At 53.9% G+C, this 14,175-nt stretch overlaps 1 protein-coding gene across 1 annotated transcript in view; it reads right to left on the minus strand.

Annotated features, from left to right (window-relative positions):
- The window catches only part of MSX1 (msh homeobox 1), a 12,334-nt gene extending 4,318 nt beyond the window's left edge, over positions 1-8,016 (minus strand). The window contains exons 1-7 of the mRNA XM_011935452.1: positions 7,754-8,016; positions 6,747-6,951; positions 6,444-6,574; positions 5,972-6,046; positions 3,011-3,125; positions 2,292-2,455; positions 1,382-1,499 (exon numbers count right to left, since the gene is read on the minus strand). Coding sequence (XP_011790842.1) covers positions 1,382-1,499; positions 2,292-2,455; positions 3,011-3,125; positions 5,972-6,046; positions 6,444-6,574; positions 6,747-6,951; positions 7,754-8,016 — 1,071 coding nt within the window. The remainder of the gene's footprint in view (positions 1-1,381; positions 1,500-2,291; positions 2,456-3,010; positions 3,126-5,971; positions 6,047-6,443; positions 6,575-6,746; positions 6,952-7,753) is intronic.
- Positions 8,017-14,175: the final 6,159 nt, after the last annotated feature.

Below are 14,175 nucleotides of genomic sequence, written 5' to 3' on the forward strand. Positions count from 1 at the left end.
CGGAGGCGCGCTGGGCCTGGGGGCGCGCAGGGCAGGGCCCAGGCGGCAGAGGGCAGGGGAGGAGAGGGGGTACCCGGGAAATTTTCCTCCTCGCTGAAGCCCAGGAGGCCCTCTCTGCGGGGGTCCCCCTGGGTCTCTAGCTTTCTGTGTTCCCGAGGGATTTTCCCTTGTTCTTGCTCAGTCTCTTCTGCCCTCCTCTCCTCCCCTTCACGCCTCAGCCCTCTTTTCCACTACTCTTCCCACCACCCCCGTCCTTGTTTCTCTCCTCTACTGCTTCTTTTACCTTTCTCTTTAGTCTGTGGCTGGGTTTCCCTGTGCCCTTCTCCACTATCTGACCCCCCCCTTCTTCTATTACAATAATTTGAGTTGAGGTCATTTCTTATACATTCCTTTTATATTTTTTTAAAAAATGCGCACGGCTATTTATCCTACCAGAAAGACATAGTATTAACGTCTTTCCAAAAAACGAAACAAAATCAAACCTTCATTTTCTTCCTGTTCTGAAATCTTCTAAACTTTACCTAGAGGTAAAAGTGGGCCTTTGGGCCTTTGTCTCTAACTCAGAGCTGGAGTAAACCTTGCGGGAAGAAGCCAGCTTCCTGTGGTGCCAAGGATGTGAGAATACGTAAGATTATCTAGAATCTGGAGTCGGTTTTCATACACCATGTGTATTTCTCCCCCACCCTCTCTCTGAACTTCTGTCCCCCGGGTCACAACACCTATAGCGCCCGGCCAGGGAAAGGAGCTGCCGGATTCTTTTGATATAGAACTTACTGAAATAAAACCAACAGAAACGTCAACAAAACACCGATCTGACCTTAACGTGACCTCAAACAACGCGTCCGCAGAAACAATGACATGTCCCTATCTCTGGGTCGCTGATTCTGGAGGGGAAAGTCACATTTAGGGGAGGGGGCCGGGAAAAGAGGACAGTTCCTGACGGTGGACTCTCGTGCGGGACTTGAGAACTTTTGTTTTGCCAATTCCGGAGAAAACATGATTTAATGTTTGCTGTTAATAAAAAGAAAATAACAAACAGGAAAAATGAGTTGGGGTCCAGGGAGATGGAAGATCTGTGCGAAGCGGGGTCGGGGCTTGGCCATTTTCTGCGCCTGTCGCTTTATGGCCTCTCCTCCCGCGGCCCAGGCCAGCGACTCTCAGGGAGTGAGTGGAGGTGATTGGCGGCTCACTCGGCCCTGCCATTGATGACTGCGGGGTTCTAATCTCCAGGAAACACAAGGGGCTGCCGTGGCCATTTAGGGGTAATTATCCGAGCGCGGAGGGACAGCGAATTCCCTCGACTTTTAACTGGGCGCAATAAAAGCTGTAGATTAGGGGCGTCCAGATTAGGGAAAATGAATTAGAGCGGGAACTTTATTACCCGGAAGACGTCCGGGGTCTGGCCGCAGGGGTAGGGCTGCGGACGCCAGAGTGATTGGTAGCCTCCCATCTGTCCCCGAGATATGTTGAGGCCTGGGGAAGTTCGGTAATACTTGCATCTGTGAATTTTACGGGCATTTCAGGTTTCTAACGGACCCAAGACTGCAAGTCAGGCACTGGGCAGTGTTTGGGGCTTCTAGCTCGAGTTGGGCCGGCTGGACGCGCGGTGCACCGGGGCCCCTGGAGGTTTGCCCGAGAGGGTGCAAGGATAGAAGACTTTACGACCCAATTTTGAAGCTCAGCTGGCTGAGGCTGAGCAAGGCTGTGGGGCAAATACTTTGCTGGTAGCCCAACCAGGACGGCGAACTTCGTCCTTCTCCTCCTCTTCTTCTGCTTCTGCTTCTTCCTCTTCCGCTTCCCCTTCCCCTTCCTATTCCCTTTCTTCTTCTCTCCTCCTTCTTCTTCTTTTTGAGACAGAGTTTTGCTCTTGTCGCCCAGGCTGGAGTGCAATGGCGCGATCTCAGTTCATTGCAACCTGCGCCTCCTGGGTTCAAGCGATTCCAGGACGGCAAACTTCTATTGCTCCCTTTCTAATCACTCTCTCCAGAACAACCCCTCCGCGCCCAGCCAGAATCTCCCTTTGCGGCCAGGTTAAAGAGGGAGAAGAAACAGAGGCCTATCTGCTTTTGCCGCCAACATTTAAAAAGCGAGCAGTGTGCCTTTTGGAGTCTTTGCTTAGTTCCGCCCTCGCCCTTCTTCTCCAAATGTTTTGCTCCCAGGTCTCTTTAAGAATCTGATACAGCCAAGAACTTCTTCCCTAGAAAGATGCACATCTACAAAAACACATTACAAGCAACGGTGCAGACAACTTCAGGGGCTGTGGACCCACTTGGAGTGCTTCAGTTAAGAACCCCTGCTTTAGAGCTGAGCTGGGGCTCGAACCCAGAGTGTGGAGCCGCAGGGTGCAGCGAGGGCTAGTGTGGAACTTGCGGCGGTGGCAGTTGAGGAGCGCAAGAGGCCTGGATTTGGCCACGGTGGGGAGGAGGGGGCGGACGGCCTGAGAAGGGCCGCATCGCTAATTGCGGGGATAAACAATCTGTCACGATTCCTCAGCGCGCCTAATAGGCAGACTAGGATGTTGTTTTAAGGCGCCAGCGGCGGCCTGATCAAAGGCTGCACCCGGCGCACGGGCCCTTGAAGTCGCGCCCCTGCCTCCAGGGAGCAAATCGCCTGGCCCCGCAGCCCCGTATCCGCAGCCAGCCCCTCGGCTTCCCGAGCCGAGTCTGAACGCCACCTTGTCTTTTTTACAGGTTCGGCCTGGGTTCGTGTCTGCCGTCGCCCAGCGCGGCGGGTTAACCGCGTGTAAACGTTGCTAGGGGAGGAGAGTGCATCTGCAGAGAAGCGGGTTCAGACTCGGTTCCGTGTCAGAAGAGCGCGGGGCTCTCCTACTGATCTGCCCCTGGATTGCGAGAGAAAGGTGCCGGAGGTCTCAAGAGAAAGGATTCAGAGAAAAGAAATAAAATGTCTGCCTGTTTCCCAGGGCGTTGTTTGTTCCCGCGGAGGAAAGGCACGAGTTAGAGGGGCAGTGAGAGGGAGCCTTCTCTAAGTTATTTTTTGTCTAGGCCTTTACCGATTTCCCGGTCCAGGGGTAGAGCGAGCTGGCAGGCCCGGGGCCTGAGCTTGTTATCTCATCGCCAGCTCTAACCTCGAGGCATTTGTACCCCCGGCATTTCTCTGCGCTGCCGCTGCAACCGAGAAAGCCGGGTAGTAATTCATGCCTGGCAAGGGCAGGGCTGGCCCGCAGCAGATAAAGCTCCAGGACTGGCGCTCGGCTTCCATCCTCTAGACTTCCCTCCCCTCCCCCCTCGCTCCATCTCCCTTCATTTTCAGGCATCCTAAAGCACTCCCCGCCCCCTGGTAGAGCGCCTCTGCATTTCGGATCTTGAAGACGGATTATCCTTCCTCTACTTTCTGGGCAACTGAACTGGTGGTGGGTTTAGGTGGATTTTTTTTGTTTTCCTAAAATTTTGCAGGGGTTGGGGGAATGGAGGCAGGGGTGGTGGTGTTGCTAGGTATCCACCACCTCCGTGCAAAGATTAATTTTTAGAAGGACCCCATCTTAAAGACGGTTATCCCAAACTGGGTATTGCTGCACGGGTTGGAAGATCCTGCAGGCTGGCTTCTCACTTCGGCATTTGTTGTCGCCTCCATCGGGTTTTTGTTTATGCCCCCTCCCCCTCTTTCCACTGCATTTTGTGGCCTCGGCCCAGGAATCCCGCGTGCATTTTTTAAAATGTGCAGCTCAGTGGGATCCCCCGGCAATTAGCGAGCCCCAAACAGTCCTCTTTAATAGAATGAATGTGCTATGAAAACCGATTACCCGGAACGATTTATTTTGGTGGGAATTCACCAATCGCCAGGAGGGCGACGGAGGGGGGAGAGAGAGGAGGTATTTTGTCCTGGGGAGGGGGTGGGGGTTGACGGGCAGACAGAAAGCACCGTCATGGGATCTCCCAATCTCGGGAGGGGGCCTCCCGACCCCGCCATCTCCACTCTTTTGGCCTCTGTCGCCTAGAAGTGAGGAGCTGGGATTCAGGTTCAGCAAACTGTCTGGGAGTCACTAATTTCGGGAGGACCTCACAGCTTTCCAGAGAAAAACTCCGAGCCCTGAGAACTACAGGGAGTCTTCACCTATTGGCTGAAGATCCACGACACAGACCTGGAGAAAAACAGCATTCTGCTTTCCGGAGACGTGGGCAGAACTTGCGCTTTTCAGGAGTTTTGGTACCTCCTTTTAAAAGCGAAGTCAAAATACAAACTGTGAAAATATTTCCTCCTTCTTGCTAAATGCTCCTCAAAGTGGGTGAACTTGTGCGGTGGTACAGTCCGCGTGGAGTGGATTTCACCCTGCGCCAGAGCGAAATTGACAAGCCCCACTCCCTGCTTCTGCCCCCCCATCCCTTCCCCCACTTTCTGCTCTCCCTTCTGTCCCAGGCCCGGGCTCCCTTGTGTCTTTAAATTTGGAAGGGGGTGAGCAGGGCCAGGATCAGCAGAAGAGAGCCCCAACCTCCCCCGCTTTCAAATGGCCCAAATTAATGTGATCGCGACGTGAGGGTGCACTTGGGAAGATGAAAGCAGAGGCCGGCCGGCTCTCCTAGAGCTCTATAATTATAGATAATATATCCCATTTCAAAGCAATTAGACCAATCAGGCGTAACGAACCACTTTGCTGCCGACGAATAACAAAGGCGCACGGTTATTTAAGCCCGGAGATGTCAGGCAGACCCCGAGGCTCCAGGGTCGACCAAACGTCTTCCATTCTGGCTCTGCCCACCCCCGGCGGAGGAAGGCTGGCCCTTCTCCCCTCCAGCTCTGCCCTGCGCAGCCTGCGGTGGGCCCCATCTCAGTTCCGGCAGGGGGTTGGAGGGAATGCGAGGAAGAGAACTGCCTTATATTGAGTTGGGTGTCAGGCCCCTTGTCAGAGGTTTCACAAACTTTATCTCTTTTAATCCTCTCTACTCTGTACTCTTGGAGGTAGGTATTGTCAGCTTTCCCCCCGCCCCACTCCCCAAGATGAAAGAACAGAATCAGAGAGGTTAAGTGTCTTGCTCAGGGTCACACAGCTAGTTAGTAATGGGACTGGGATCTGTTCGCAGGTGGGTCTGAACCCCTGGAATCCACTCCCTTTACTCCTGGGTGCAGCCTCTCTCGGGGCACTTTCAAAAGACGAAATGCATTAAAATATAGCAAGTGTGGACAATGGCTTACGCCTGTAATCCCAGTACTTTGAAAGTCGGGAAGATCGCTTGAGCCCGGGAGTTCAATCCCAGCCTGGGCAAAATAGAGGGACCTCGCCTGTACCAAAAAAAAAAAAAAAAGGGCCAGGAGTGGTGGCGCGCGCCAGTAGTCCTGGCTACTCAGGAGGTTGAAGAGGGAGGATCTCTTAAATCGGGGAGGTTAAGGCTGCAGTGAGCCGTGATCGTTCCACTGCTCCAGCCTAGGTGACAAAGCAAGACCCTGTCTCTCAAAAAAAAAAATCTGATGCTCTCGGTATTTTTGTGGAACCGCCTCCGCGTCCCGCCCCCCAATCCACGAAATGGGTCTTCGGCGGTACTCACTACTTTTCTCTTATGCTCCTCCCCCTCCCGCCCACCACCTTCTTTGGGAGTCCTGAACACTGTCGAGTTTTTCCATGAATTTAGGAAATGTTGAGGATCTCAGGTCTCTCTGAGAAGAAAACAGACCCAGGGCTGCGAGCCAGGTAACCAGCCGAGGGTGGAGGGCCAATTTTTCTAAGCCTCTGTTTGTCGTCTTTGAAATGGGCAAGGACGGGCAGGAGCAACGATCAAGAGACTCCAGAAGACAGAGACTCCCCCGCCCAGGAGGCCCAGAGCCACGGAGGGTTGGGGAGGGTCCTTCCGTGGACACCGCGACGGAGAGAATCGAAGACCTCCCGACGCCTCTCTGAGAGACCCAGATATGGAGTGAAACTGAAGGCAAGCTGGGGATGCGAGAAAGGCCAGAGCTGAGGCTGGAAACGAGGGGCGTCCAGGGAGAGAATTTCCCCCGGAAAAGCCGCCCCGCGCCCCACCTTCGCGGGGGCAGCTGTCGGGACCGTGCGGGGCTCGGGAGCTGCCTCTCCACGACGAGGCGGCCCGCGGACAGCCTGGTGGATGGGAGGAGTCTCTTATCTTTCTAGGACTCAGGTTTGTCCCTGGCTTTCGGCGTCATTCCTTTCCTATGTCTGTCTGTCTGTCTGTCTGTCTGCCTCTGAATGTCGGTGCCTAAGGCGGTCTCCCCTCCGAGCGCCTCTCTTGGTCTCTGTGGGTAGGTCTCGCAGCCTCTGCCTCTTCCACTCTCTGCACTGCTTCTCCAGGCGCGTGGCTCGGTCTCTCTTCCCCTCCCTACTGCTCAGTTTTTTTCTCTGAAAATCTCTCTCGCCTCCCTCGCCCCTCCGCCCAAGTTTAAGTCTGAATCACTGCTGTCAAGTCGCTGAGAAGCTGCTGTGACTCCAGCAAGTTCTTCCTGGAGGCTGTCTGAGATTTCTGGAGCAGCCGGCGCACCTTAGGGAGAAGCAGTACAGCGCCGGGTCGGCCCAGACAGGAGAGGGAACTCCTGCCGGTGGCTTTTCCGCGGCTCCCTTTCCACGTCTGGACCGCGAGCTGCGCAATGTACTGCCTTCCCCGGGGCAGCCCTGAAGACCGAGGAGCAGTGGCCCAGGCCTCAGCAGGCCGGGCTGAGCTTGAAGGAGCCAGCTTATAGTGATTCATCCCCACTGTCCCAGAACGCAAGGAATGGAACTGGAGGGTGCAAGTGGGACAATGCTGAGGGTCTCAAGGAGGGGGAAAGGGTCACCGGGAACCCACCAGACAGCCCACCCGGGAGCCGCTGGAGGCAGCAGGCAGCGTCTGTTTTCTGGAGGGGCAGCTGGTACAGCACAGGGCACCCAGGCTGGACTCCAGCATGTTCCCTTTTAGCTGCTGACTCCCTGTCTTTAGGGCTGGAAGAGCCACAACCCCGGCCACCTGGAGTGTCTGCCCTCTTGCGCTAACCGCCCAGAGCTCCGCCGGCCTAGGATAGGCAGCAGCAGGCCTACGCCCTGTATCTTTGGGCCTGGCTTTGCTCCTCCTTGAGCGAGATGGAGGGGTGTTCACCCTACCGGAGGGCCTTTCTGGGTAGAGAACAGAGGTCCAGAGGAGACAGTGGCTGGGAAGCCTCCCGCATGCAGTAAGTGCTTAATCAGTGCTCACTGAGTAGGAAGAGAGGAAGGAGAGAGTCCATGGAGTTTGCCTTTCAGTCAAAAAACCAATAGTGAATTTCAGTGGGGAAAGTTGGGGAGATGGAGAACCAACGACCCGGGGTCTCTGTGACTTCGGTGAGACCTGGACAAGGCTCTTTCCTCTCTTGCCTCTTTTCCCCAGGCACGGCCTCTTGCTCACCACAGCCCCCACCCCAACCTGGGTTTGTTATGCAGAATAGGGCAGTCCGTCCCCCTCCCGGGGTGGGGGTGGGGATGCTGTGTGACCCTTTTTGGTCCTTGCACTTTTCTGAGCCAGGGTCACTGACAAGGCTGAGACCAAGTTGAGGGACTGGGGAGGGGAGGGGCGGGATGCTCATGCTCACTCCTCCTCAGGCCTTCCTTTCGGCCCAGGAAAACAAAACAAAACAAAACCAAAAATCACCGGGGCTGCAAGAAACTAGATATCTGGCGCAACATCCATCCTCCCTAGAAAGGAACACTGAGGCCCAAATAGGAGTCATTTTCCCGGAGGAGGTATCTGAGCCAGAAACTGACAGAACTGATACTAAGTGCATGTTTTCCAACCACCAACACAGTGCTCATCCTTCCTCGTCCTCAGAAAGGTCAAGATACCTGGGGCATTCCCCAGCCTCTCTGAGCAGAAGCCACCTATGCCATGTGGCCTGCACCTTCACTACCTCGCAGAGGGCCATGCCCATTCGTGAGGACTGGGGTGCAAAAGGCTGTAAAGTGTGGGGCACCCTGCACACTCTGGCCCGGTAGGTTCGGAGAGCATCTCTTCTGCTCCCTAGTGTGGGAGGAGGGTGCAGCCCGGGTTCAGTTCTTGGAGCTGGGGGCGCCTGGAGAAAATCCACTTTGACTACATGCTCCTCCATGCTAGGTGCTTCACATGCACCACCAAAGTTAATTCTCATGACAGTCCTGAGGTGAGCACCCCACTTTTCAGATAAGAAAGTGGCCACCCCGGGAGTTGAAGTGGCGAGGTCCTGGCCGCGCAGCTGTGCATGGGGACCATCAGGACTGGAACCCGTGGGCACCATTGCGCGGTTTCCCATATAGCGCAGGCTGGAGGAGGGGCTCTGGTTGCATGCCTTCCAGCCTCTGCATGAGGTGGGTTGGCCCTGGGGGTCGCAAACGTCTCAGACTCTGGTTTTCCCTGTACCGTGAAGGTCAGGGAGGCTCGGACTTCCTGGGTCCCCCAGGTCTAGAGTGTTCACAGGTTCTCAGGCAAGCAGAAGGAGCAGGACAGTGATTCCCTGTGAAGCCCCGCCCTTCACCTCACCCCACTGGGCTCCGCAGGAGGGGGTGGGTGTGCCAGCCTCCACCTCCGACCTGAGCAAGTGACCATCCCTGGATCCCAGTTCCTGCATCTGTGTAATGGACCTGCTAAGCCCCATTCTGTCTTCCTCCTTGAAGCTGTGCGAGGAGGATCTGAGTCCCAGGAGACTGGAAAGTCAAGGAGCCAAATACCAGGATGAGAAAGACTTTTTCTTGTTAATAATAGCATGCATTAAACAATTACTGTTGCCAAGCATTGTTCTGAGTTCTCAGCATGTCTTAATTTACTTCATCTTCACAGCAACTCTATTTTTGTCCCTAATTACACAGGAGAAACTGGAGTTAAACAGTTTACACCAGTAAAAACGAGCATAAAACAAGCTGTCTCCGGTGCTCGGGATTTTCAGGGATGAGTCCCACTTGGGAGACTCCCTGCTGTGGACTTCCTGATGATGAAAGGCCGGGAAGGCTGCTTCCCGCTACCCCAGCGCCAATCCCTGTGCTTGGCCATGGGGTGGCTCCCCAGAGCGAGCCCATGTGGGTCCCTGAGACCAGTACAAAACCTGATATAAAGAGGGGACCTCAGAGGGGGATGAATGGCTGACTACCAGGCAGTCAACCCTTCATCAGCCAGGCTGGGCTCCTAACCCAGAGCACCCCATACATATGGGAGGCTGCACCCGGGTGGTGGGTAAGGCCTGAGGTCAGAGCCTGGGGGTTAGGGGTGGGGACAATCCATTGGAGGGTTGGTCCCAGATTTCTTGAAAGACATTTTAAAAAGAAAGCGAAAGTCACCCCTCTTCGGTGGCTTATTCTCATGTGTTTAAATTTCCTTTGTTTTTTTTCCAGACAGAGTCTCACTCTGTTGGCCAGGCTGGAGTGCAGTGGCACAGTCTCGGCTCACTGCATCCTCAACCTCCTGGAGTCGAGCGACCCTCACACCTCAGCCTCCTGTAGCTGGAACCACAGGCTTGAGCCACCATACCTGGCTAATTTTTAAACGTATTTGGTAGAGCCTGGGTCTCACTACGTTGCCCAGGCTGCTCGCAGACTCCTGGGATCCAGTGATTCTCCCACCTTGACCTCCCTAAGTGCTGGGATTACAGGTGGGAGCCCCTGAGCCTGGCCTAAATCTCTTTTGCACTTGAAGATGGTTCTAGCTACCCCTTCCTCCACTGAGAAGGAAGCTGAGGCCCAGAAAGGTCAGGCAACATGCTTGGTGTCACACAGAACCATCTGTGAGGCCTCTAAGCCCAGTGGCTGTCCCCACAAGGCAGCCTGCCCCTGCCCAAGGCACCTCCCACTCCCGCTTGCTCCCTCACCGGTGTCCAGAGACGGGCTGTGGGAGTGGAAGGTGGGCTAAGCATCCCCTGGGAAGATGCGGCAGGTTGTCATCCAGAGGCCCGGTCTTTCCAGGAAGGCCAGTTTTCCCTCCCTGGGTTTTATGGTAGAGGAGAGAGAATTATTCTCCTGACAGCCCCTCACCTTTCTAGGGTTCTCCCAACCCCCTCTAGCCTCTCCTATCTCAGCCAGGGTGTAGGACCACCCTACCTGATGGAAGATTCCATCCCTGGGGAGACCCCCTATCTGATCGAATGCTGGGCCCTTGGCCACAGTCCAATTAAGTGAAAATAGATCCGGCCTTATCAGATTCAGGCCATAGTCCCCGGGGTGGTCCCCTCAGTGCCCGGAGGGTCCCTGTCTCTTTGACTTTCCTGCTCAGACATACTTGTTTAAACAGACCCCTCAGGGCCTTCAGTAACCTGAGCCAGCCTGGAGGGCAATTGCCAGGTAAGGCACAGTGGTTCAGATGGTGGGTGGAGCAGCCAAGAGCACAGAGGAGGCAAAGGTGGTATGGGGAGAGCAGGGTGAAGCCACCTTTAGAATACAGAGGAGTCTCTGGAGCTTGCTCTGGGGTTTCAAATCCTGGCTCCACCCCTTTCAGCTTTGTGGCCTTGGACAAATTACTGACGTCCTTTGGGCCTTGGTTTCTCGTTATGGTGAGGATTCAATGAACATGAACACATCTAAGGTCCTTGGAGCTCTGTGGGCTCAGCCTGAGGGCTCAGTGATCTGAAAATCCGGGTGCCCAGCAAGTCATTTTTGCCATCACAACAGCCCTGGAATGTGGTTACTACTGTGCTGCTCTGCAGGCAAGAAAGCCAGGGGCCAGAGAGATCCAGTGACTGACGTTGGCCAATGTCTAGAGACTGGGTCCCCACCCAGGCTTGTGGCCCCAGGCAGGTGTTCTTTCTATCCCACCAGGCCACTGAACAGCTCCTAACTCAGGATCTGAGTCAGGTTCCAGCACCTGTCCAGTGTAGGCAGGGGCAGAGCACAGTGCATCTGGGGATGTAGGTCCTTGGCCTCCTCCTCCTCCCAGTCCCAAAGTCCTGAGCCTCAGGTCTCTACAGGAGACGTCCTCCCTTCTCCGCATCTCCCATTCCCTGCCGTCTCCACCACCTTGTCTGACTCAATCCAACAGCTACACTCTTGGATTGCAGTTAGACCCACATGCCAAGCATACTCCTGCCTCAGGACGCCCGTGTGGCTGTTCCCTCTGCCAGACATGCTATTCCCACATATCCTACTGATCCCTCACTGCCTTCAGGGTTTCTGCTCTGAGGGTATATCCTCAGAGAATGCTTCCTGACCACCTTCACTGAAATAATAGACAACCCTCTCCCCATCCAGGCAATCATTTCCAAAATCCTGCTTTAACTTTCTCCAGAGTATGCATTGCCGTCAACATTTTATTGTTATCTCTGGTTAGTTGTTTATCTGTCTCTCCCCATTAGAACTTCAGCCACATATGGACAGATACTTTGTTTTGCTCATGGCTATCTCCCCGGTACTCAGCACAGAACCCAACCCATAGTAAATAATTAATTAAAAAAATTTAAAAAGAGACTGGGTCTCGCTATGTTGCCCAGGCTGGTCTCAAATTCCTGGGCTCAAGTGACGCTCCCGCCTTGACCTCTCAAAGTGCTGGGATTACAGGTGTGAGCCACCATACCTGGCCCAATAAATATTTTTGAATGACTGAATAAATCTCACATACTTACTGTAACTTCGTGGCCTCGATGGCCTGTTTTCTCATCTCTAAAATGGGCCTAATAAGTCTACGCATCTTATATTGTTGTGAAGAATAAACTAGAGAAAGCATGGGGAGTGCCTGGTGCCGTGCCTGGCACCAAGGAAACCTGCAGAACTGTTGTTGTTGTTGTTTCCTGACTAAAAAAGGTGAGTGGACTTTCCAGAAGGTTTCTGCTCTTGAGTGGAGTTGGTGCAGTAGGGTCAACTTTAGTTCCAGATTTTTATCATTCACCCCAGAAGGTAAAGCCACTTCCCATCTTGTATTTTATCTGAGCCTTTCAGTGACTCTATGAGCTGGCCAGGAGATGTTTAGGTCTTTTTGGAAGTGGAAAGACAAGGCCCAGAGAGGTCAACACACTAACCCAGAGGTCACACAGCTAAGCAGCCCTTTCACATTCCCAAGAGAGCTCTTTTGGCCCTACTGTAAGTTCTCATTCAGAGACTAGAAGCTTGCAGCTGACATCCTTGGACCTTGCCTATCTGAGAGGGCAGGTTCCAATAGGCTGGTCCCTTCAACAGGGACTGGTGCCAGGCAGTTTCCCTCTGAGCTAAGTCTGAAAGACTCTGAGCTAAGGGTAGCCCTGTAGATGTAGACCTGGAGGAAAGGTCGGGATCTGGCCAAGCTGAGTGGAGGTGGCTAAGCAGGTGCAGGTGAAAGGACGAAGGCAGGGAGGTGGAGGGTGCAGGGTATGCAGGGTGTGAGTGACCCCAAGGCTCTGGCAACCCACCCTGCTTCTGGTAGTTCTACCAACTCAGCCTTTGGTCAGAGGAGGTCAGGGGGCCATGATGGGCTTCCATGGACTCCATCTCCCCTGTAATGATAGTCGTTCCAGCTGCCTGCTCAAGCCCTCATTTTCCTGTTTACAAGCTTTCTAGAAAACAGAAGTAAGCCCAGCATGCCCCTGCCCACTTCCTAGGCAGGAGTGCCAGTTCTGAGCTCTGAGTGCAGACAGCAAACCCTCCCTGGGACTCTCCTGGGGCTGGCAGTGATCTTGGTAGTCCCCGTTTGCCTGTGGTGGGGGTAGGGAGGGTTGTGGAGTTTCTGTCTTGAAAGGCAAATTTGGGCTGACATTTAGGCTTTGTCTTCACAACTCAAAGACAAGCGGTGAGAATAGAAGGCAGAGATGTGATGCTGGCTCAGTGTGAGGCACTGTTCGTATCTCATTGAATGTGTCCAATGACTCTGATATCCACGCACTATGAACCCATTCAATAGATGAGAACACAGAGGCACAAGAGTCTGTGGTCTACGGCAAGAGTCCTCCTGAATGGTGTTTGCTTCTTGCATGTGAGACACGTGGAGAAAATTAATAGCATAATGATTACCACCATGAAGCTTCCAAACACCTGCTAGGGGCAGGCTCTTTACACACATTACCTTGGTTAATCCTCCCAGTCACATGGGGTTCATGCCACAGTCTCCATCTGACAGATGGAGAGTATAATGGGGGTGAATAGTCACTCACCCAAGGTAATTCAACTTTTGGAAGACAAGGGAGGACTTTAGCCTCTAAAAGAGTCTCCTCCAAGAGGAAGCTGCCACTTTGTGGGGAAGACTAGGCAGGCTTGTGAAAGTACAATGAAAGGAAACAAACATTTTTGTTGCCTTTTTCCCTGGCAGGAAAAGCCCCTGGGATTGCCCCCTCTCTGTACGTGCAAGGACATCAAAGGCAGGACAGAACCGCTCTGAAATCCCAAGCCAGGGGCTGGGTGTCCCCTAGGGAGGGAGCCTGGATGAAAGGGAGAGAGAGGGAAGAAGATGGAGCAGGAAGAGGAGGAAATGCAGGCTCTTCAAAGCACCCCCTCTCCTGGCTCCACCGGGGTCTGCTGTGCCCCAGTGGGGTGGGGGCCTAGGTGAGGTTGAGGCCTTCAAAGAGGAGCCCTTGAGGCACTCAGCCTACTGCTACTGAATGCAAGGCCCTAAGATGGGGCATTCAGGGCCTCCCAATGAGGGCTTCAAAAAAATCAGTGCTTGTAGCTGGGTGCGGTGGCTCATGCCTGTAATCCCAGCACTTTGGGAGGCCAAGGGAGGCAGATCACCTGAGGTCAGGAGATTGAGACCAGCCTGGGCAACATGATGATACCCCATCTCTACTGAAAATACAAAAATTAGCTGGGCATGGTGGCTCATGCCTGTAATCCCAGCTACTCAGGAGGCTGAGGCAGGAGAATCGCTTGAACCAGGGAGGCAGAGGTTGCAGTGAGCTGAGATCGCGCCACTGCACTCCAGCCTGGGCGACAGAGCAAGGCTCCGCTTCAAAAAGAAAAAGAAAAAAAAAAAAATCAGTGCTTGTGATAAATGCCGTAGAATTAACAATCTTGCCAAAAGGGCCAGTGCATCACTGACTTGATGCCATTCACTCTTTTTTTTTTTTTTTTTTGAGATGAAGTCTCACTCTGTCACCCAGGCTGGAGTGCAGTGGCATGATCTCAGCTCACTACAACCCCCGCCTCCCGGGTTCATGCAATTCTCCTGCCTCAGCCTCCTGAGTAGCTGGGACTACAGGCCTGCGCCACCACACCTGGCCAATTTTTATATTTTTAGTAGAGATGAGGTTTCACATGTTGGCCAGGCTGGTCTTGAACTCCTGACCTCAAGTGATCCACACATCTTGGCCTTCCAAAGTGTTGGGATTACACGCATGAGCCACCATGCCCAG

This window comes from Colobus angolensis, unplaced genomic scaffold (assembly GCF_000951035.1).
Source record: "Colobus angolensis palliatus isolate OR3802 unplaced genomic scaffold, Cang.pa_1.0 Scaffold143, whole genome shotgun sequence".
Classification (NCBI taxonomy): Eukaryota; Metazoa; Chordata; class Mammalia; order Primates; family Cercopithecidae; genus Colobus; species Colobus angolensis.